Source organism: Polypterus senegalus, chromosome 15, assembly GCF_016835505.1.
Source record: "Polypterus senegalus isolate Bchr_013 chromosome 15, ASM1683550v1, whole genome shotgun sequence".
NCBI classification, from domain to species: Eukaryota; Metazoa; Chordata; class Cladistia; order Polypteriformes; family Polypteridae; genus Polypterus; species Polypterus senegalus.
In genome coordinates, this window is record NC_053168.1 from 135,874,830 (window position 1) to 135,898,915 (window position 24,086).

Here is a 24,086-nt window from a genome sequence, read left to right on the forward strand (position 1 = left end):
TGGAAACATTTGTTTTGTCGGTTAGTTGACAGTAAAATAACGCACTTTATGGTGGGTTTCCCGTATTTACCCGAAACGTTTAATGTTTGATCTTTTGGTTATCTGTTCGGCAAACAGACAAGCGTAACAGGCAAGCATTTCTAGAATCTCCCAAGCCTGGGCAGGCATATTCAAGTCATATGTGTGAATGTACAGGCGGACGTTACATTATTATATCGGGAGTGTGATGGTTATTTCTGAAGAGTTGTGGGAGACATGTTATTGGAAACAGAAACCTCGACCACCTTTTAAGAAGGATCCGGATGAGATATCGGGACAGCTCATTTCTTAGGGTGGTATGAATGGTCTCCTCTCGTTTGCCCAGTCTCTTTATTTGATAAAAGTCGCTTATTACACCCGGCGCAATGAACAAACTTTGGAGAGAAACTGTCTCAGTTTCACGACTCCTCGCGTTCTTCTTGACGAGCTGGGCAAAAAAGGTTGAGAACTCCAGACTGCTGCCTCCAGAGCACATTACAGCTGTGAGTTACTCCACAGTTCGCCATCGCCGAGGGGCATTTCTGTGGGCAGCTGCCCCTGTTATGAGGCAGTATTAATAAATGCTGATTGAAAAACAACATGTTTCGCGTAAACTTGCTTTTGCAAAATAAGCTGCTCCAATTACTGCGCAATTAGATTTTCCGTGTAAAGCCCTTCCAGTCAGTCCTTCAATTTTTTTTTCTCCTTTTCTTGTTTTGTTGCTTAATCCAGTTATGGAAAAATTTGCAGACTCGTAAAAATAGAATAATAACACGGCTGCACCCTGCTTTATTTCCGTAGCTTTGTTTGGTTATTTTCTTCCAAATCTTTACCATTTGGTGGCGACCCCTAAGACCACCCACTTAGATGTGCCAAAGATGCTTGAGAAAGACTGGCTCCTCACACACTGTGATGGCTCTTTTAATTAGAGTTCAGAGCTCAAAGCAGGCATAAATATGACGCCCAATTAAAACTGCTAATCAACGTGATGTAATCCTGCCCGCCTAACAAAAGTTTTATTATTGAATACAGTATCATATGCTGGCAGTATAAACAAATCATGAATGTTTTAGCTGTTTGGCATCTGCATCCCGTACACAAAGGCACCTCTGTTCGTCACCAAGCAGAACTCAGGCCGTGCCCATTAAATGTGCCTGTCTGGGAAAACGGAGAACTGGGGGTGACTCCACCACAGGTGTGAGCTGCAACAGGATTGCTGAGATTTCGTCCACCAGATTCCTGTTCTAGTGAGCGTGTGGCAGCAGGGCCGTCGTCGACACGCCAAGAGTGCCCTCCACTGTTCATCCGTTTCACTGGCTGCTTTTCTTTCCTTTTTTTTTTTTTTTTCGGAAACTGAAAAGCGATGGAAAACCTGTCATTCATTCAGGAATTCCTTCTGCGTTGTTAAACTCAGCAGGGGTTCGTATTTGTCTCCTTCTGTCTCACAGCTTGGGCTAGGCCTCTGATGATTCATCTTTCTTCTTTAAGGATTCAGAGCTGTCTTAAAGAGTTAAAAAGGAATTTACTGGGGTGACACCAATCCATCCCAGAGTGTCTCGTACGTCTTAAACACTAGCAAACCCGGCAGAGACGCACGCGCCCTGTAGTCATATGGGAGCCACATTTCCTAACAGATTTCTGGAAGGTAACGTGTGACAGTAATGCTTTGTTTTTTTTTTTGTTTTGTTATCACTTCCTCGATAGTAGGGTGTTGTACCGCGTTAGCCATTTAGCTATGCGGGGCACAACGACACCTTTCATGGGCTAACTGAACAGATTACAACAAGGAAGCTTTCGAGTCAACTCAGGCCCCTTCTTCAGGCCAGTTTGTAGTCCTTCCTAGATAACACGAGACGTGAAACATTACAGGTTACATTTATTTAGTCTCCTCCTGAAGAAAACAGGACATGTTCCTTTGTAGAGTAGATTGAAGTAAAACAAAAAAAAAAAATTAAGAAAGGAAAAAGAAAATGAATAGAAATGAGTTGCGTCAGTTGTGACCAAAGTTCAGATTTTTAAAGCAAAAATGATTATTGTGTCATGTTCATTTTTTTTTGTGTGTATGTGTGTGTTTATTTCACCCCCACTCTTAAAACTAAAGGTGCCAGAGCGAATCTTCAGAGCGATGCCATAGGGCGACTATTTTTGGTTCCCAAAACTCCCATCCACATGAAGGTCCCAGAAAGAACCTTTGATGCATTTCAATTTTAATTTACTCCACACTCTTAAAAATGAAGGTGTTCTTCATAGTGATGCCATCTTTCAGAAATCCGTCACTGGCTCGATATGTGTATAGGAAGTGACATTTTTTATCAACTTTATGGAAGTACTCTCGATATTTGTACATCATTTGTACTAAAGTTACATCTAAATTCACGCTTTTTGGAATTGCTTTAAGATTTGTAATCAGTGTGGCAAACAGAAGATAGCTTGAATACGTATTAACATTTGTTATTTACTCCACACTCTTCAAAATGAAGGTGTCAGTGCGGTTCTTCATAGTGATGCCATACGGGAACCCTTTTGGGTTCCCAAACCACCCATGCACGTGAAAGTCCTAGAACAAACCTTTTATTTATTTCGATCCATCACGGGCTCCGTATGTGTATAGGCAGTGACATTTTTATCAACTTTATGGATGTACTGTCAATGCCGGTACACCGTTTGTACTAAAGGTACATCTGAATTCACGCTTTTTGTGAATTGCTTCAATATTTTGTCTATCTATGTGGCAAACGGAAGAGAGCTTGAATACGTATTAACATTTGTTTAAGGAAGGCTGACATGCCTTCTGAAGTTTTTATTCACTCTACACTCTTAAAAATGAAGGTGTCAGTGCAGTTCTTCATAATGATATCATACAGGAACGATTTTGGGTTCCCGAAAGACCCATCCACATGAAGGTTCTGGAAGAAACCATTTATTTATTTCGATCCATCACAGGCTTATTGTGTGTATTGGCAGTGACATTTTTATCAACTTTATGGAAGTACTCTCGATGTTGGTACACCATTTGTACTAAAGATACATCTGAATATACGCTTTATGGAATTGCTTTAACATTTTGTTATCTATGCGGGAAACAGAAGAAAGCTTGAATACGTATTAAAATTTGTTAAAGGAAGGCCGACATGCCTTCTGAAGTTTTAATTTACTCCACACTCTTCAAAATGAAGGTGTCAGAGCAGTTCTTCATAGTGATGCCATACAGGAACCATTTTTCAGAAATTTGTCACAGGCTCAAAAAGTATATAGGCAGTTACATTTTTTATCAACTTTATGGAATTACTCTCAAATTTTGTACATCGTTTGTACTAAAGGTACATCTAAATTCCAGCTTTTTGGAATTGCTTTAATATTTTTGTTATCTATGTGGCAAACAGAAGAGAGCTTGAATACATATTAAAATTTGTTAAAGGAAGGCCGACATGCCTTCTGAAGTTTTAATTTACTCCACACTCTTCCAAATGAAGGTGTCAGTGCAGTTCTTCATAGTGATGCCATATAGGAACCATTTTTCAGAACAAAACTTTTATTTATTTCAATCTGTCACTGGCTCCATATGTGTATAGGAAGTGACATTTTGTATCAACTTTATGGAAGTACTCTCGATATTTGTACATCATTTGTACTAAAGTCACATTTTTTGGAACTGCTTTAATATTTTGTTACTTATGTGGCAAACAGAAGAGAGCTTGAATACATATTCACATTTGTTTAAGGAAGGCCGACATGCCTTCTGCAGTTTTAATTTACTCCACACTCTTCAAAATGAAGGTGTCAGAGCGGTTCTTCATAGTGACGCCATACAGGAACCATTTTGGGTTCCCCAAAGACCCGTCCACATGAAAGTCCTAGAATGAACCTTTTATTTATTTCAATCTGTCACAGGCTCAGTGTGTGTATAGGCAGTGATATTTCTATCACCTTTATGGAAGTACTCTCAATGTTGGTACACCATTTGTACTAAAGATACATCTGAATACACGCTTTATGGAATTGCTTTAATATTTTGTTATCTATGTGGCAAACAGAAGAAAGCTTGAATTCGTATTAAAATTAGTTAAAGGAAGGCCGACATGCCTTCTGCAGTTTTAATTTACTTTACGCTCTTCAAAATGAAGGTGTCAGTGCAGTTCTTCATAGTGATTCCATACAGGAACCATTTTTCCGAAATTTGTCACAGGCTCAAAAAGTATATAGGCAGTTACATTTTTATCAACGTTATAGAAGTACTCTCAAATTTTGTACACCGTTTGCACTAAAGGTACATCTAAATTCCAGCTTTTTGGAATTGCTTTAATATTTTTGTTATCTATGTGGCAAACAGAAGAGAGCTTGAATACGTATTAAAATTTGTTAAAGGAAGGCCGACATGCCTTCTGCAGTTTTAATTTACTCCACACACTTTAAAATGAAGGTGTCAGAGCGGTTCATCATAGTAACGCCATACAGGAACCATTTTGGGTTCCCCAAAGACCCGTCCACGTGAAAGTCCTAGAATGAACCTTTTATTTATTTCAATCTGTCACAGGCTCAGTGTGTGTATAGGCAGTGACATTTTTATCAACTTTATGGAAGTACTCTCAATGTTGGTACACCGTTTGTCCTAAAGATACATCTGAATACACGCTTTATGGAATTGCTTTAATATTTTGTTATCTATGTGGCAAACAGAAGAGAGCTTGAATACGTATTAAAATTTGTTTAAGGAAGGCCGACATGCTTTCTGAAGTTTTAATTTACTCCACACTCTTCAAAATGAAGGTGTCAGAGCAGTTCTTCATAGTGATGCCATACAGGAACCATTTTTCCGAAATTTGTCACAGGCTCAAAAAGTATATAGGCAGTGACATTTTTATCAACGTTATAGAAGTACTCTCAAATTTTGTACACCGTTTGCACTAAAGGTATATCTAAATTCCAGCTTTTTGGAACTGCTTTAATATTTTGTTACTTATGTGGCAAACAGAAGAAAGCTTGAATACATATTAACGTTTGTTTAAAGAAGGTCGACATGCCTTCCGCAGTTTTAATTTACTTTACGCTCTTCAAAATGAAGGTGGCAGTGCAGTTCTTCATAGTAATGCCGTACAGGAACCATTTTTCAGAACAAATCTTTTATTTATTTCTATCCGTCACTGGCTCAATGTGTGTATAGGCAGTGACACTTTTATCTGCTTTACAGAAGTAAAGTCAATGTTCAAAATCAGCTGTAATTTTGTTCACCATCTGCCCTAAAGATACATGTAAATTACTGATTTTTGGAGCTGCTTTTATATTTCGTTACTTATGTGGCAATCAGAAGAAAGCTTGAGGATACAGTATATTCACATTTGTTTAAGGAAGGCCGACATGCCTTCTTACAGTTTTAATTTACTCCACACTCGTCAAAATCAAGCGGCAAGAGTGGTCCTTCATAGTAATGCTATACGTGAACCGTTTTTCAGAACAAACGATTTATTTATTTCAATCCGTCAAAGGCTCAATGTGTATATAGGCCATGACACTTTTATCAACTTTAAAAGTAATGTCAGTGTTCACCATCAGCTGTAGCTTTTTACACCATCAATCTGAAAGATACATGTAAATTACCAACTGCTTTTATATTTCGTTACCTATGTGGCAACCATAAGAAAGCTTGAGGACATAGTCACATTTCTTTCAGGATGGTCGACATGCCTTCAGCAGCTTTAATTTACTCTACGCTCTTGAAAATGAACGTGCCAGTGTGGTTCTTCTGAGTGATGCCATACAGGACCCATTCTTTAGAATAAACCTTTATTTATTTAGATCTGTCACAGACTCAATATGTGTATAGGAAGTGACATTTTTACCAGCTTTACAGAAGTGTTCACCACTGATTCTAACTTTGTGCACCATTTGTACTACAGTTACATCTAAATTCCTGCTTAGTGGAGCTGCTTTGATATTTTCTTAACTACAGTATGTGGCAACCAGAAGAGAGCTTGAGGACATATTACCATTTCTTTAAGGAAGACCGACATGCCTTCTGCAGCGTAAATTTACTCTACGCTCTTCAAAATGAAGGTATCACTGCGGTTCTTCAGAGTGACGCCATACAGGAACCATTTTTGGCTGCCAAAAGACCCATCCACATGAAGGTTCCAGAACGAACCTTTGATTTATTTTGATCTGTCACAGGCTAAATGAGTGTATAGGCCGTGATATTTTTATCAGCTTTACAGAAGTAATGTCAGTGTTCACCATCCAACGTAACTTTGTACCACTTCTATCCTAAAGATGCATGTAAATTACCAACTGCTCTTATATTTCGTTACCTATGTGGCAACCAGAAGAAAGCTTGAGGATATATTAACATTTCATTAAGGAAGGCCGACATGCCTTCTGCAGCATTCATTTGCTCTACTCTCCTAAAAAAATCAAGGTGCCAGTGCGGTTCTTCAGAGCGATGCCATAGGGGAACCATTTTTAATTCCCGAAAGACCGATCCACATGAAGGTTCCAGAAAGAACCTTTTATTTATTTCAATCCATTTCAGACTCCATACATTGAATTAACACGAATAAATGGTCACGGATTTGTGAAATCCCAGTGCTTCCAGATTTTCCAAGAACTCTTACTGTGTCCAGTAAGCAAGTTCAGGGTTTCTTAATCTGTTAGGTAGCCTACATAACACATTAAAAAAATTTTTTTTTTTCCTCAACCTATTAGGAGGTCTGTGGTGGGCTGGCGCCCTGCCTGGGGTTTGTTTCCTGCCTTGGCACCGTGTGTTGGCTGGGATTGGCTCCAGCAGACCCCCATGACCCCGTAGTTAGGATATAGCAGGCTGGATAAAGGATGGATGGATGGATATTAGGAAGTTTTTTCAAAAGCACAAAGAACCAAAAGCAGAGAACCCTTCCCAGAATGAACTGGGGCTTTGTCAAGCAATGGCTCTATGAGGAACCACACAACCCAGTAAAGAACCATAAAGTGCCATTAAAGAAGCAGCGTTGTTAGATAGATAGATAGATAGATAGATAGATAGATAGATAGATAGATAGATAGAAAATAGATAGATAGATAGATAGATAGATAGATAGATAGATAGATAGATAGATAGATAGAAAGGCATATATATAATAGATAGATAGAAACTTTATTAATCCAAAGGGAAATTCAATTGTTAAGCTCCCCTTTACACTCCTCCTGTCGCATAAATAATATAATCGTAGATAGATAGATAGATAGAAAATAATAGAAAGGCATCAGCTCGATTTGCCTTTTGACACCCGTAAGACTATGATAAGCATCAGCTCGTCACAAATGATGAATGTTGATTCTGCTTCTGTTCATATTCCCGTTTTGATTTCTTGTTTTGCAAATCAGCATCTTTCAGTGACAAAGTAATTGAAGTTTGACATTTATACAGTTGAAAGACAAAAAATATGTGAACGTTTGGAATGAAGTTCTTCACCGGGGTCGCCGGGACACTTTACAACTGGTGGTTTGCTTGTGGAGAAATCCTAACCCTGCACTCGTAAAAATCAAGAGGCCTGAGTGGTTCTGCCATAGGGGGACCATTTTTGGTTTCCTGAAAGACCCGTCCACATGAAGCTTCAAGGAAGAACCTTTTCAATTATTTAGATCCATAACAGTCTCCATACTGCGAATAAGCATGAAGAGATGGTAATGGATTTATGAATCCCAATGGGTCATGATTTTAAAATCGTAATAATTCATTAAAGGATTCGTACTGTGGACAGTAACCCAGACTAAGTTCAGGTTTTCTTACTCTGTTAGTTTCCTGCTAGGTAGCCCACCATACATTAAAGATTTCATTTTTTTTGTTTGTTTTGTACATATTAGGAAGTTTTTCAAAGCACAAAAAAATAACTTCATATGCAGAAAACTCTTCCCAGAATGAAACGGTGCCTGGTCAGCCAGTCATTTTACGAGGAACCACACAACTCAGTAAAGAAACATGAAGAGCCTTTAAAGAAGCAGCAGTTTTAAGAGCGTAGAAAAGGCCATTCCAACCTTCTTTGCCATCAGAGAATCGCCCAGGAGTTGCCATAACGTGATGTGTCACTACGTATCTAGATATTCGTTTTGACGTAGGAAACAAACTCGTGCCACAGTATTATTATCCATCCATCCATTATCCAACCCGCTACATCCTAACTACAGGGTCACGGGGGTCTGCTGGAGCCAACCCCAGCAAACACAGGGCGCAAGGCAGGAAACAAACCCTGTTTGTATCTATCTATATATATTATATAGTGCCTTTCTATCTATCTATCTATCTATCTATCTATCTATCTATCTATCTATCTATCTATCTATCTATCTATCTATTATATAGTGCCTTTCTATCTATCTATCTATCTATCTATCTATCTATCTATCTATCTATCTATCTATCTATCTATCTATCTATCTATCTATCTATCTATCTATTATATAGTGCCTTTCTATCTATCTATCTATCTATTATCCAACCCACTATATCCTAACTACAGGGTCCCAGGGGTCTGCTGGAGCCAATCCAAGCTAACACAGGGCGCAGGGCAGGAAACAAACCCCAGGTAGGGCGCCAGCCCACCGAAGTATATAAATATCTATAAGTAAAATGATGTATAAAGTGGCATTGTGAAGGTTACATACTTTAAATAACTAAAAGTTCTTTTCATTCAAAACAGTATGCTGCATTACCTACATAAATTAAAAATGCAAGCAGTGTGACAAATAATATTTTGCCGGCCACTTAAACACGAGATGATTAAGGTTTCAGTAAAAAAAGATTTGGACTTTTGTCACAGATAAGAATCGAGACCCTCATAGTGGAGTCACAAGTTATCATTTATGAAGAAAAAAATCAAAAAAGGGAATATCTGCAAATTGTGTAAATGTCTGTCACATGGGAAAGGCCTACATAAATAAGATGTATTATTATTATTATTATTATTATATTCCTCTTAGCTGGTGTATTTAACGAAGATGACATTTGTCATTTCAAGTGTGTGCTTTTGCAATTGTTCATTCTTTTTTCCTCATTAAGGTTAAACTGTTTAGCACGGTGCTTGCCGTGTATGTTACACGTTATCCGTTTTGTGTTATTTAAAAGCTCAAATGTGGAAAGAATTAATGAGACTCTGCCTTTGTGCACATACTGTAGATGTTGAGTGTATTTTTGTATTCGTAGGGCGCTAATTATTATGTATGCATGTAGAATTTTAGAAGATATTTAATCTTAACGTGATTTTATAAACCCTACAGTATTCTTTGGATGGTTTAAATATTCTCATTTTTCTCATTGCTGGTTAAAAAAATATTAAGGTCGCATAATCATAACAAAGCAGGCGGTCAGACGACCCCATTAAGATCTGCTAAGTGGCGAGGAGCTCAGTTTAAACAGTCTACCAGGCTGAATTATATTTAGTCTTTTTTGATTTTGGTGATTCATGTTGTTTTGATTACCAGACAACCATTAAAGGTTTTGATAAAAAGTTTTCTTTGGTAGTTTTAGGATGATTTATTATAACATTCATTCTGAAAACAGAGATTACATATCCCTTGGAAAACTGAATCATTCTTATGATTATTAGGCTAAGTTAGATGGTATGCGTGTGTCTCTCTCTTTCTCTCATGACAGATTTTAAAAAGAACAAACATATCTTAACAAGACAGATTTGTGCGTTAATAGCAAATCTACTCTTTTACTATTCTTTCTAAATTTCCATTGACCTTTCCACCCTTAATTATGCACTTTTGCAATTTTGTCAGTTAATCATTTAAGGAGATTTGTGTTTGTACGTGTGCTTGTTTACATTTTTAAAGACTTGTTTTGCCTAGTTGGGGATATCAAAATAGAAATTAGACGAGGAACTGCAAATCTGGCCTTAGAGCGAGAGCTCTGGGATGAATTCATGCAAAGTGGGCTGTTAAACAAAAAAAAAGATGTATAAAATTGTTAGGAGCGTCCTAAACTTAGCTTTGATAACATCATGATCACAGTTAGTTATACTTTCCTTCCTTTCTCTAAACTCACTTTATTCAGGTTTAATAAAATGTAGACAATTTATTTGAATGCAGACTTAAGAAGCCAAAAAAAAAAAAAAAAGGCTATTGTCGCACCATTTGAAAGAGCATTCACACAATCCAGAAACAGCATTTCTAGCCATTAATTGTTGAGAAGAAACAGCACCGATAGCGCCAACACCCCTTCGGCAAGAAATTACAATGGGGATGATAAATTCCTATGTTAATGAATGATTTAATGTCAGAAAGCCACCGCGCACTGAAAGCGACGTCAGAGAGCTGAACGGTTACTGTAGAAAAGACGAGGAGCGTCTTGGGGGTTAAAGCTGGCCTGTTGGTGGATGGCTGGTTTTTTTTTACACAAATCATGATTGATGTGAAGTTAAAACAGGAGATTTTAGTTTCTGTGTGATTGTGCGAAGTCTTGAAACCGATCTGCAGATGACACTTTATCTGTGGGTTCCAGTTCAGCACAACAAAAATCCTTTTTGCACAAAACACATTAATGTATATGTTGGCACTGTGATCTTATATAGGAGTGTATAAAGATAACATTTTAAGTGGCTATTCTTTCACATAGTTTTAAGAGTTTTAACTCTAAATAAATACATATTTTACAGATAGATAGATAGATAGATATGGAAGGCACTAAATAGATGGATAGATAGATAAATAGATAGATACCAATTTTAGGATAGATAGATAGATACTAATTTTAGTATAGATAGATAGATACTAATTTTAGTATAATAGATAGATAGATAGATATACTATATAATAGATAGATAGATAGATAGATAGATAGATAGATAGATAGATAGATGGATAGATAGATAGATAGATAGATACTAATTTTAGTATAGTAGGCAAGATAGATAGATAGATAGATAGATAGATAGATAGATACCAATTTTAGTATAGTAGGCAGGATAGATAGATAGATGTGTGATTATAATTTGCATGTTTTTAATGACCTGTTGTCTTCGTATGTTTTATTTCTATGTGCTTGAAATCTCTAAAGCTCTGTGTCATTCCATATATCTTAAGTAAATCAAGTCTGCCTCTTTGGTTCATTAATAGTTTTAGTTGCTCCATTTTCACACAAGATATTAAACAAAACGAGACAATGAGAACTGGTTACAAACTCCCATGATGCTTTTCTGTGAAGGAATATTTGATTTTTTTGTAATTGCATTGTTCAAATATTGTCTACTATGAGGTCCTAAGATCATGGAATGATGGGTAGATGGCGTGGTGGTGCAGTGGTTAGCACGGGTGTCTCCCAGCTCTTGGGTCATAAGATGTAATCCTAGTCTGCGTGAATGATGAGAATGTATGTGAAGCAGGAGATTTTTGTTTCTCTCTGATTGTGCAAAGTTTTGAAGCTGATCTGCTGATGAGAATTTATCTGTTGGTTCCAGTTTAACAAAAAAAAAAATCCTTTTTGCACATAACATATTAATGTATATATTGGCATTGTGATCTTTTGTAGGAAGCTTATAAAGATAATATTTTAAGTGGCTATTCTTTCACACAGTTTTAATAGGCAGGTATTTTTTTGTGATTGTTGTTGACCTATTCATGGAATGGTTGGTTTAGTTAATTCAAAGAATCATTTTAAAAAACAAGAGAAAAATATGCCATTCATTTATATAAAAATACTGCTTGATTAGTATATTTTAATTATAAAAATGAGTGAGCTAATCCACTCGTTGCCTTGCCACATCCACTCTTCGTCCAATCCCTGAATTTAAGCCCCGTTTTGGGCCGGCACTTCCCACATTGGAAGACAATGGAGTATCCTCGATGCATTCCATCCGACCGCAGATATTTATATGAATCATAAGTACTGTAAACATGGCTTCTCCTTCCAGCTCGGCTACATATTTGATCAGGTGTGAATTAGAATTCTGTTCATTAAACATGCTTGTTATTTGGCACATGATAGTAACACTAGTCAGAGGAAGTGGCTGCCTACAACAGTAATTAAACATGTGTAACCAATTAGTGGGTTTGCTGCTTATGGCACTAGCATGTTGTTCGCCGGGTTCTTTTTAAAAGATGGAGACGGGAAAAGAAAAAAAAAAAACAGGTACGAAGTGAAGTGTGTTTTATATGCTTCTGGTGAATAAAACACAAAGTATTTAAACAAGGTGGCCTTTACTTTATTTGTAAAATTGACTCGAATAACCTGCACACTGATTTCTTTCATTCTTTTTTCTTTCTTTCTTTCTTTCTTTCTTTCTTTCTTTCTTTCTTTTCTTTCTTTCTTTCTGGGTGTGTGTGTGTCTTTCTCCCCCGAGGTGTAAACTCTGGTGTTCTTCTTTTCATTTTGTAACTGACTTAATGCTTTTACGGTCCTGAATGAGCATGGAGCCGGTCGTCCTATATGCTTCCCCTAACACAGCAGACAATCCCATGATGGCAATAAGTCTTGTTTTATTAATCCAAAAAGTGGGCCGTGATGATATAAAATGTTACTTTTTATTATTATTATTATTATTTTTATACCACATTTTATATTAACTTCACCTGTTTGTTGTCTAGTACACATCTTGTAATCGATATTTAACCCACTTCCTATTGTCCAAATGACTTTTGCACACTTATTCACTTCTGATGACAATACATGAGTCGATAATCAGTTTCACTAATTGATTAATTAATCCATGATAATTAAGAAATTAAATTTTCATATGAAGAATAGCTCAAGATTTCACCAATAGATGGCGCTAGTAACAGATAGATCTAAAAGAAACCCAAGACTAAAAGTTGAAAATATATATATATATATATATATATATATATATATATATATATATATATAAGAAATACTTTTAAAACCACAATTATATTAAGTTAAAAAGTGTACTAAAAAGTAAAAAATAAGTCTCTCTTACGTCGCTCGTAAAATAAAAACGTGGGCGCTTTTCATCAGTCAACATTCAAAAAACACTTCTTAAAATCTTAGCTGTTATTTTACGAGCGATGTATGAGAGTTATTTTTTACTTTTTTAGTACACTTTTTAACTTAATATAAGCGTGGTTATGAAAAAGTATTTTTTCATATACATATATATACATTATATATTCTTTTCACCTTGTCGACACTTTAAAATGATAACTTTTTTTGTTTTAAAGCAGTCATCTGCATTTTCCTGTGGCCCGTTTATCATTGACAGCAGATTTGTTTAGCAATGTTAAGCGAACTGGCAAAGGCATCTCCAATTTTGCTGGAAATGAGGAAGCTTGATAGTAAAGGGGAATCCTAATGAGTCCATCAAAGGTTTGATTTGTACCCAACAGACAAGGCAGCTGTGAATTGTATGAAAATATTGGAAATCAATAGCTTCTATGGAATTTCATTAAGAAGCAGTATCCACAATTGATAGGGCCTCATAATTTGATGGATTGTGCAAAGAAAATGATTAGCTAGGCAGAGAGAGTGATAGAATACACATAGAGGAGCCCAAGAAGTGTTGAAGTGGGGTAATTTGTACAGAATAAAAAAATATTGATTTTAGTTATGTACAAAAAAAAAAAAAAGAAGTAAAACTTGAAGGGCGAGATGTGGAGAATGCTTGCCTGATGTATTTCTTTTTGATTTTTTTTTGTTTCTTTCTTTTTCTTTTTTTAATCCAGCACCCTCAGGGGAAGGAGTGGATGATGCAGACAGTGGGAACGAGAGCAGAAGTGGCAGTGAAGAAACGCACGTCTGTGAAAAGTGCTGCGCTGAGTTCTTCAAGTGGCCCGACTTCCTGGAGCATCAGAAGAACTGCACCAAAAACCCCCTGGTGCTGATTGTGAACGAGGACGAGGCCACCCCAGAAACGGAAGAGTTCCCAGCCGAGCCATCGCCGACTCCGAGTTGCACGAGCGACCCCGCCGAAAGCGAGGTGGCGGAAGAAGCAAGCGTGACCGCAGAAGGAAACGAAAGTTCTGAGGTAGTAAAGACAAACGAAACGGAAGATGAGCCCATGGAGGTCGTAGCCTCCCCTGAAAAAGCAACATACCAGGATCCAGTTCCTAGCGAACCTGCTGCTTCTCTACCTCAGATACCTCATCCACCTTCCATGACAAACTATACCATGCCAAACACTAATGTGACTTTAGAGACATTACAGAGCACTAGAGTAGCAGTTGCCCAGTTTTCCCAGAGCACCAGATCAGGAGCGAGCTCGGGGGTGACCACAATGGCCATCCCCATGATACTTGATCAGCTAATGGCCCTTCAGCAGCAACAGATTCACCAGTTGCAGCTCATTGAACAGATCCGCAGCCAGGTGTCCATGATGAATCGACAGCCCATGCAGTCATCTCTAAGTACGCCTTCTGCTTCCCAAGGGGCTTCTGTGACAGCCACCAGTCAGCTGCAACTCCCAAGCTTCATTGCTCCCCCGCTGCATCAGTTGCCAGCTGTAGTGCCGTCAGCTGTTCCGGGACAGAGTCCTAGTTCCATCCAGTCAGTTATGGAGAACACTCAGCAGCAGGTCTCACAACCCGTCCCTGGCTCAACTAACCAAGTCAAGGCGCCTAATACGGCTCTCCCGGTTGAGTCGAGCTTGCCTCCGTCCACCTGTAATATAGTACCCTCCCTAGTGACCCCCTGCACCATCACCAGTACTAATAACAGCTCGTCACAGCCAAGAAATGCTTCGACTCCTCCTGCAATTGGACACGGAAGCCTCCTCAGCCCATCTTCCAGCTTGCCACTACTACCTCAGAGCTCCTCAAGTAGTGTCATCTTCCCTAATCCTTTAGTCAGCATCGCCGCAACCGCCAATGCACTGGATCCCCTCTCGGCACTCATGAAGCACCGCAAGGGAAAGCCACCCAACGTGTCAGTTTTTGACACAAAGCCCAGCTCCGAAGACCCGTTCTTCAAGCATAAATGCAGATTCTGCGCCAAGGTCTTTGGAAGCGACAGCGCTTTGCAGATCCACCTGCGCTCTCATACTGGGGAGAGGCCCTTTAAGTGTAACATTTGCGGAAACCGGTTTTCCACCAAGGGCAATTTGAAAGTTCACTTCCAGAGACATAAAGAGAAATATCCTCACATTCAGATGAATCCCTACCCAGTACCAGAATACCTCGATAACGTACCTACTAGCTCTGGCATCCCTTACGGGATGTCTTTGCCTCCTGAAAAACCAGTGACCACGTGGCTGGATAGCAAGCCTGTCCTACCAACCGTTTCAAACTCTGTCGGACTTCATTTGCCCCCCACTATTCCAGGGGTAGGCAGTTACAGTGACTCTCCAAGTATCACTCCTTTAAGCAGATCACCACAAAGGCCCTCTCCTGCTTCAAGTGAATGTGCTTCTTTGTCTCCAAATCTTAATAACGCAGAATCGATTGCTCCAGTCATGTCCGAATCCCCACAGCCAGTCCCTGTAAGCGCGCCACTTCCTCCTGTCCTGAAAACCGAGGGAATACAGTTACCCGCTAGCTGCTCGGCAAAGACAGGGGACAACGTCACCACGGCAGCTCCGGGAATTTTGTCATCTGCTGTTACAACTACGATGGCTACTAGTACTTCGATGGCACTTATCACAGAGCCCAGCACCCCACCCACAAGCCTCTCCAACTCTATACTTCCGGTAGCTTCTGATCAGTTCAAGGCAAAGTTCCCATTCGGTGGTCTGCTAGACTCTATGCAAACCTCAGAAACCTCCAAGCTGCAGCAGCTGGTGGAAAACATTGACAAAAAAATGACCGACCCAAATCAGTGTCTCATCTGTCACCGCGTGCTCAGTTGTCAGAGTGCCTTGAAGATGCACTACCGTATTCACACGGGAGAAAGGCCCTTTAAATGTAAAATCTGCGGCCGTGCCTTTACCACCAAAGGCAACCTGAAAACACACTTTGGGGTTCACCGAGCGAAACCACCGCTGAGGGTCCAGCACTCGTGTCCTATCTGCCAGAAGAAGTTTACGAACGCGGTTGTGTTACAGCAACATATTCGCATGCACATGGGCGGGCAGATTCCAAACACGCCTTTGCCAGAAGGCTTCCAGGACAGCATGGATACAGACTTGTCATTTGACGAAAAGAGCATCGATGCAATGAGCAATTACGATGACGAGAACATGGACGAGAACTCCATGGAAGAAGACGTGGATCTGAAGGAAATGGAAAGCGATTCTTTCAAGCCCCTCCTGTCTTATTCGACCTCCTCACCCAATTCTCCACCTTCTGTGATTTCCAGCATCACCGCTCTGGAGAACCAGATGAAAATGATAGACTCCACTATGGGCCTGCACCATCCTTTTGGACTGAAATCCATCGAAAACGGATGCTTAGAGAGCGATCACTTAACGAATGACTCTTCGTCGGCTGTGGGAGACCTGGAGAGCCAGAGTGCCGGAAGCCCAGCAATGTCCGAGTCCTCTAACTCCATGCAAGCTCTGTCTCCGGCTCATAGCAATTCTGAGAGTCATCGGTCCAAGTCCCCAGTGTTCAACAGTCAAGAAGAAATACAAGAAACCCTTGCGATCGTTAAGTCAGAAAAAGCTGATAGCCTTTCACCTGCACCTGAGAATGGAGGCGCATTAGATCTGACAGCCACCCACCCCGGCAGACCCATCATCAAAGAGGAGGCTCCCTTTAGCATGGTGTTCCTCAGCAGAGAACGTGGTAAGTTTAAAAGTACTGTTTGTAATATCTGTGGCAAACCATTTGCTTGTAAGAGTGCATTGGAAATTCACTACCGCAGCCATACTAAAGAACGTCCATTTGTTTGCACAGTCTGCAATCGTGGGTGTTCCACTATGGGTAATTTAAGACAGCACTTACTGACGCACAAATTGAAAGAACTACCTTCTGAGATATTTGAACCCAACTTTACTCTAGGTCCAAGCCAAAGTACTCCTAGCCTGGTCACCAGCACAGCGCCCAGCATGATCAAAATTGAAGTGAATGGTCACAGCAAGCCGATCTCCCTAAGTGAGGGCCCACTCCTTCCGGTTGGTATCCAGGTTCCAGCTGCACCCCAGACAGCGATGAGCCCAGGTATCGCCCCTATGCTGGCACCTCCGCCACCTCGTCGGACACCCAAGCAACACAACTGTAACTCCTGTGGAAAGAACTTCTCCTCAGCAAGTGCTCTGCAGATCCATGAACGCACTCACACGGGTGAAAAACCTTTTGGTTGCTCAATCTGTGGTAGAGCTTTTACCACTAAAGGAAATCTTAAGGTATGAAGCTGTTATTTCCAGAATTAATAATAAGCTTATGTAAAGATTTTTGGAACATTTTATTACTTTTGTAGAAAAAAAAGAAAAAAAAAAAATTGGTACCGCTTTACATTTTCAAAGAATCAAAAGATTTTGCCCATGCTGGGAAAAAAGTCAAACTTTGTTTGTTAAGAAAGTGCCATCATTCCAATTGAAAGTCAGACTATAGGATTTTGTTTTTCTTTTCTTTTCTTTTCTTTTTTTAACTTTACCTCTGACTAATGTGGAGTGGAGACCTTTGTAATTCTGCCATCTGATCTGCATGGTGTTGGCTTAGCTGGTACCTAAACTACGCATACATGGCGTAGGAGAGTCAGGCAAGTTCAGCTCTCATTAGCCCTGAATTAATCATCTGACCATGCTGTTCTGCTGCAAAAAATATGGAACAATTATTTTTTCTAAACTCAATCATATTAGTTGCATAGCTAATTACGCCATTAATTTATTCCCATAGATTTAAATTTGTCCTTGGCTTTTTGATATAGGCTTAATAAGACAGATGAGATTGCCATACGTTATTTTCCATTTCAGACTATCAGTTATATTTGTGAGGTGATTAGTTTTATATATATATATATATATATATATATATATATATATATATATATATATATATATACCCTCATTTTAACCCGTTTAAACAGGGCCCTGAGGTTAAAAACAACTAAGTTGCCCATATATATATAATATATATATATAATTTGAGCACATGCGAGATTGTACTTAATTGCACTGTGCCATTCTGACGTTCTTTTGAGTTAATAAAGATTTTGAGTTTAAAAAGTTGTTGTAATAATCATAACCTGCATGTCTTTTTCCATACAAACAACTGTAAGCCTACTTTTGCCCACCTGTATTTTAGCTCTAATGCCTGGTTAGGAATCAGTAAATACAATTTAATTATTATTAATTAAGTATTGAATTTATTAAAAGTAAATAATATTACATGTTCTTGAAAAATATTTATTAGTCCTTGTTTAAATATTCCAATGCTTAATATCAAAACATTTTGTATTACATTTTGAATGTTATCTTTTTTGGCATAAAATAATTTATAGCTAATTTCCTGTTTTGTTTGGTTAGGCGTAAGTGAACAATTTGAAACAAACCAAGTAAGCATTGAATTGTTTAAAAATAATATTATTAATCATTACTTGAATACTCTGATAACAGTAAATGTGGACTAGACTCTGGTTTCAAAATTCCCATATTAAATGAACATAGAACGTTTTAATATTATATTTCTTTCTGTCTAGAAGGTGAATTATATCCAAAGCACCTGGCTGCTGAGTAAATGCCTTACCATATCCAATCATTATTTATTAAAAGGAATATTGCTTGATTAAATTACTATTATATATATTATATTAAACAATAAGCTATAAAAATAAATTTCACCTCCTGTCCCTTTTCTGCCTGGAAATGTGAAAAAATAGACACGCTATATGATGGAGGCATACTCCTATATGCTCTGATGTATTTGCAAAGATCTGCCACGAACAAACCAATTAATCTAACGTTTTATAATTCATTATCTAACTTAATATTACTTGCCTTACATAATATTCTGAGCACTTTCCAACGGAAAAACAACATTATTTTATAATTTAGTTAAGCAAAGCTCATTTTACTAAAAATGCCAATAGTGATATTATGGTTTAGATTTGCTGTTTTCCACATTAAAGATCTGATTGCATAAATAACTTCCCTTATTTTAAATGCACTTTGTGAATTCTTAAAATTAGCTGGTTTTAAACTTAGCTTCATTTCATTATGATCGATATCACTATATATTGTATAGTATATATCTTATCTATATGTTTCTATTTATCCATTATATGAAATGTATACAGTATATATATTTCTAGAAATAAATACATATTTGATAGATAGATAGATAGATAGATAGATAGATAGATGAGATAGATAGATAGATAGATAGATAGATAGATAGATAGATAGATAGATAGATAGATAGATATGAAAGGTAAAATACAATAGATAGATAGAATTTAATTTTAGGATAGATAGATAGATAGATAGATAGATAGATAGATAGATAGATAGATAGATAGATGTGTGAATATAACCTGAATGTTTTAATGACCTGTTGTCTTTGTATGTTTTATTTCTATGTACTTGAAATCTCTAAAGATGTACTTATGTACCAGCTTTATGTAATGCCATATACTGTATCGTAAGTAAATGAAGTCTGCCTGTTTGGTTTGTTAATAGTTTCAGTTGCCCCAGTTTTCTCACAAGATATTTAAAACAACAAACAAGAGACAATGAGTACTGGTTATACACTCAAATGATGATTTTCTGTAAAGGGATAGTTTATTTTTTGTAATTGTATTTTCAGATATTTTCTATTGAGAGGTCCTAAGATTTTGATGGCAGTTTTTCATTGAATGATGGCTGGATAGCATGGTGGCACAGTGGGTAGCACGGTTGTCTCCCAGCTCTAGAGTTGTAAGATTTGATCCTAGTCGGTATGAAGTTTCTATGATCCACTCAAATCTGTTAAGGTTTTTCTCTGCTTACTTTGGTTCTCATTCCCCCCTAAAGATACTCAGTTTAGATAATCCAAGCACTCCAGATTGTACTCATACTGTTTAAATATATAATGGTAAGTAAGTGAGTTAGCTTTGTGGTGAATGGACTGGCAGTCAATCCAGGAATGTTTGCTGCTTTGCACCCTGTGTTGCTAAAATGGGTTCCTACCTCCCCTGCCACCCTAAACTGGTCTGAGTGGGCTAATAAATGCACGGTTGTATGTTGTAAAGATGTTAAACACTGTACCTGTTGCTTCCATGCTTATCTAGTATTTATTATTTTACGATGATTATATATTAACTGCCATATTTCAGCTGGAGTGCTAAGATGTCCGACTGCACCCACTATTGCTTTATTATCACTTTGAAATTGCAGTGCTTATCCTGTTGGTGAAAACTGTCATGTGTCGTTTGAAAATGAACTCCTACATGTATTATTTTTATTGGAATAATTTCATTAATCCTTCATTTGTTTCTGTTAAGTGACCTAAGATTTTGCGAACTACGACAGTCAGAAAAACAATATTATTCCCTGAAACTGAAGTAAAGGATTTACATCAGTTTAAATATATTTCCACTCTAACTGCATGCTGAAGACCACCTACATTGGTTTGTGTGGTCCTTTTGCTAAATTTCCAGTTCAAGTACCTTTATTGCCATTTGCACAAGCAGAACATTGGAAAACTTGGGTAGTTTCTGTCTGTCAGAATGAGCGCTACACACAAAACGCTAACTACACTATATAGAAATGAATGGTTACACACCAAAAGAATTCAAATAATCTATGATGTTAATGGTGGGGTTGTGTTTATGTTTTAAATTAACAATATGGAATACAAAACTGTAAGGCCCCTGCAGTGGGCTGGCGCCCTGCCCGGGGTTTGTTTCCTGCCTTGCGCCCTGTGTTGGCTGGGATTGGCTCCAGCAGACCCCCGTGACCCTGTAGTTAGGATATAGCGGGTTGGATAATGGATGGATAAAAATGTAAGGCAAGCATAATTTATAGAATTTACAGAAATTAGCTGTAGTACTAGGGTGTTGTATCGTGTTAGCCATTATGAATGTGGTGAGAAGTCAAGCAAAATGGCACCTTTTATTGGCTAACTAAAAAGGTTACAATACGCAGGCAATGTCATGAGGCCCCTTCTTCAGGCAAAATGTAATCAATTACACAATTACAATCCATTACATCTTGCCTGAAGAAGGGGCCCGAGTTGCCTCATGACATTGCCTGCGTATTGTAACCTTTTTAGTTAGCCAATAAAAGGTGCCATTTTGCTTGACTTCTCACAACAGAAGTTACCTGAAACACAAATACGTTGTCAACTGGCTCATTCGTTCACCAAATCTGATTTAATCCCCAGGGTGACTGGGTGGTGACGACTATCCCAGCAGCTTTGAACAAAAGGCAGGATCTCACCCTGGATGGGCTGCCGCTCAATACCGGGGCACACTCACCCACAGTAATCTGATTTTTAGTTGCCAATCCACCCCAGTCTCCACATGAAAGAAAAATTAGTATTCAAACGAAGAAGAAGAAGAAGAAGAGGACATGCACAGCCCATAATTTGAACTCCGTATTCTGGGAATGTGTAAAGCAGTGGCACTAAGTACTGGGTCACTTTAACAAATCATAACGCTTTCAATCCTGATTACTCCAGTTTAGGATGATGGAGTGCTGAGTCCGTCCCAGCAGCACTGGGAACAACGCAGTCCATGGTGGAGATCACCCAGACTCAAACCTGAATCCCAATTAGAGTCACATTTACTGGCTAAGTATTCATGCATACAAGGAATTTGACACCGTTTGTTTGTTTTTTGACTTGCCACGTATAGTTACATGGACGGGCGGCACGGTGGCGCAGTGGGTAGCGCTGCTGCCTCACAGTTAGGAGACCCGGGTTTGTTTCCTGGGTTTTCCCTGCGTGGAGTTTGCATGTTCTTCCCGTGCCTCCGTGGGTTTCCTCTCACAGTCCAAAGACATGCAGGTTAGGTGCATTGGCAATCCTAAATTGTCCTTAGTGTGTGCTTGGTGTGTGTGTGTGTGTGCGCCCTGCCCAGGGTTTGTTTCCTGCCTTGCACGCTGTGTTGGCTTGGATTGGCTCCAGCAGACCCCTGTGACCCTGTGTTAGGATATAGCGGGTTGGAAAATGACTGACTGACATAACGTGGAATAAACACAAGCACCAAGATAAGGATTTGGGGTTGCCACCCCATGTACTTGAAATAAGCAATGAAATAAAGCAATAAGAGTTCGCAACAGAACCGAATACAGGGAGGCAAAATGGCATTTAAATAGAGGCTTGACAGGAAGGAGTGTGTCCAGGTCTTCAGGCGGGGTTTGCTTCTGTAGGTCTGCAGAGGAAGAAAGAGAGAAGGTGTTAGTGGGCAGTGCCACCCCCTGGTTCAGCGGACAGTTACAATTATTTTAAGCGCCTCAGCTGCCTCCCACGCGCATGTGTGTGACAGTACATACGATCAATTTGAAATCAACCTGCAAATATTTGGAGATATGGGAGAAAAAAAAACAGGAATACCTTCAGAAAGCACCACAATGGACACAGGGAGAACATAAAAGCTTCACACAGATAAGGATGAAGATAGCTCGAAACACTCCTATGGTGTAACCTTACTTGTAGGTCACTCTTTTATTTCAACCAGGCCACTAAATTATTTCACACTATTATTTTACAAAAGCATGTTAACATAGCTGCAGTGGGCTGGCACCCTGCGTGGGGTTTGTTTCCTGCCTTGTGCCCTGTTTTGGCTGGGATTGGCTCCAACAGACCCCCGTGGCCCTGTAGTTAGGATATAGCGGGTTGGATAATGGACGGATGGATGTTAACATAGTGTTTAAGTCAATAAGAAGTCATTGTTGCATAGGCTTCAAAAAAATGCATAAATCCGATATCAGATTGTGCGACTCCCTGGTGAGCGCTACCAGGGTTCATGTCCCAGATAGTCCCTGTGTGAAGTGTGCATCTTCTCTCTGTGTCTGCGTGGGTTTCCTCCCGCCGTCCAAAGACATGCAGGTTAGGTGAATTGGTGACACAAAATTGGCACTAGTGTGTGGTTGCGGGTGTGTTTGTGTGCTCACCCTGTGATGGACTGGCGACCTGAGCAGGGTTTGTTCCTGCTCTGTGCCCTGTGCTAACTGGGATAGACTCCAGCAGACCCCTCGTGACCCTGTTCAGGACCAAGCAGGTTAGCAAGTGACTAACATCCTGTGACTTTTTGTTGTGTGGTTGGTCGGATTTGCCGATCACTGTCACAGATCTCATGTCATTTTAAACAACTGAAAATCACTGCCCTTGTCACATTTGCTATTTGAGCGCTGACTTCTTGTCCCCTTTCTTTGGAGCCAGCACTGTACAAACGATTAACAGCCACGCTGAGTTCAATCGCAATCTCTGCCTTTTCCTCTTTTTTCCATTCTGTTATGGTACGTAAAACTTGACACATCAGACGACCGAGTTTCTCTACAGTTTGTAAGGCGCAAAGCACCCACGTCTTTTATTCCCCATCACTGCGTTACATTTATCGTACTTCTAGATGAGCTCTCAAGCACACACAGCTCACTTCGACGTTTGATTTTATCATTATTAGTTAGAGATAGCTGCTGAACATGTCACATGAGGTGACCGGCTTCACACCGATAAGATGTATGGGAATGAAGGCTACGACCGAAAATCACTGGGAAAGTCGTTTAATGTGACACAGCCTTAAGCTGACAAAATGTTTGCACAGCGCTTTACAAAGAATAGGCAGACTGCAGCGTTTCACATAAATCTGTTCTCTTCTGTGGTTGAAGCCATTTTTTCCGCTGGCATCCACACTTCTTTTCATGTCGTTAACTCTGAGGCAACCATTAACGCTTATGTGATTGCTTCAACCTGCTAGTCCTTCTTTTGGTAAACTCGCCATTTTTGAGCATACGTTCTAACTACATGGAGTGTGAAAGCATCCATTCCTGATGGAAAGGTTAAGCAGAGTAGAAGATAACATCAACCCAAGATATCTCGTACTATGGGTGCGTGGATGAGATCACTCAATAGGCCAAGCTGTTCGGGGGAAACGTGTAACACTGGACTTTGGTTTCCGAGTTATCGCACAGGTACACGTCCAATGAATCATAAAGGCGTAACAACAATTGTTAAATGTTTCAGTATTTCTATTGATAAAACGTGTCCTGCGTTAATTCCTCCAGTTTACTTGTTTTTGGGGGCCTGTAGATCTGCCGTAAAACAAAACATCAACCAGAGTTAATATTTGT

The 24,086-nt window shown here is 39.1% G+C and overlaps 1 protein-coding gene across 2 annotated transcripts in view; it reads left to right on the forward strand.

The window, feature by feature from the left end:
* Positions 1-24,086, forward strand: part of sall3b (spalt-like transcription factor 3b) — a 39,949-nt gene that overhangs the window by 10,563 nt on the left and 5,300 nt on the right. Inside the window, exons 2-3 of one of the 2 annotated variants that reach the window (XM_039736385.1) lie at positions 13,666-16,659; positions 16,876-17,219. In XM_039736385.1, the coding sequence (XP_039592319.1) occupies positions 13,666-16,659; positions 16,876-17,219 (3,338 nt within the window). The remainder of the gene's footprint in view (positions 1-13,665; positions 16,660-16,875; positions 17,220-24,086) is intronic. The other variant, XM_039736386.1, reaches the window with a different exon arrangement.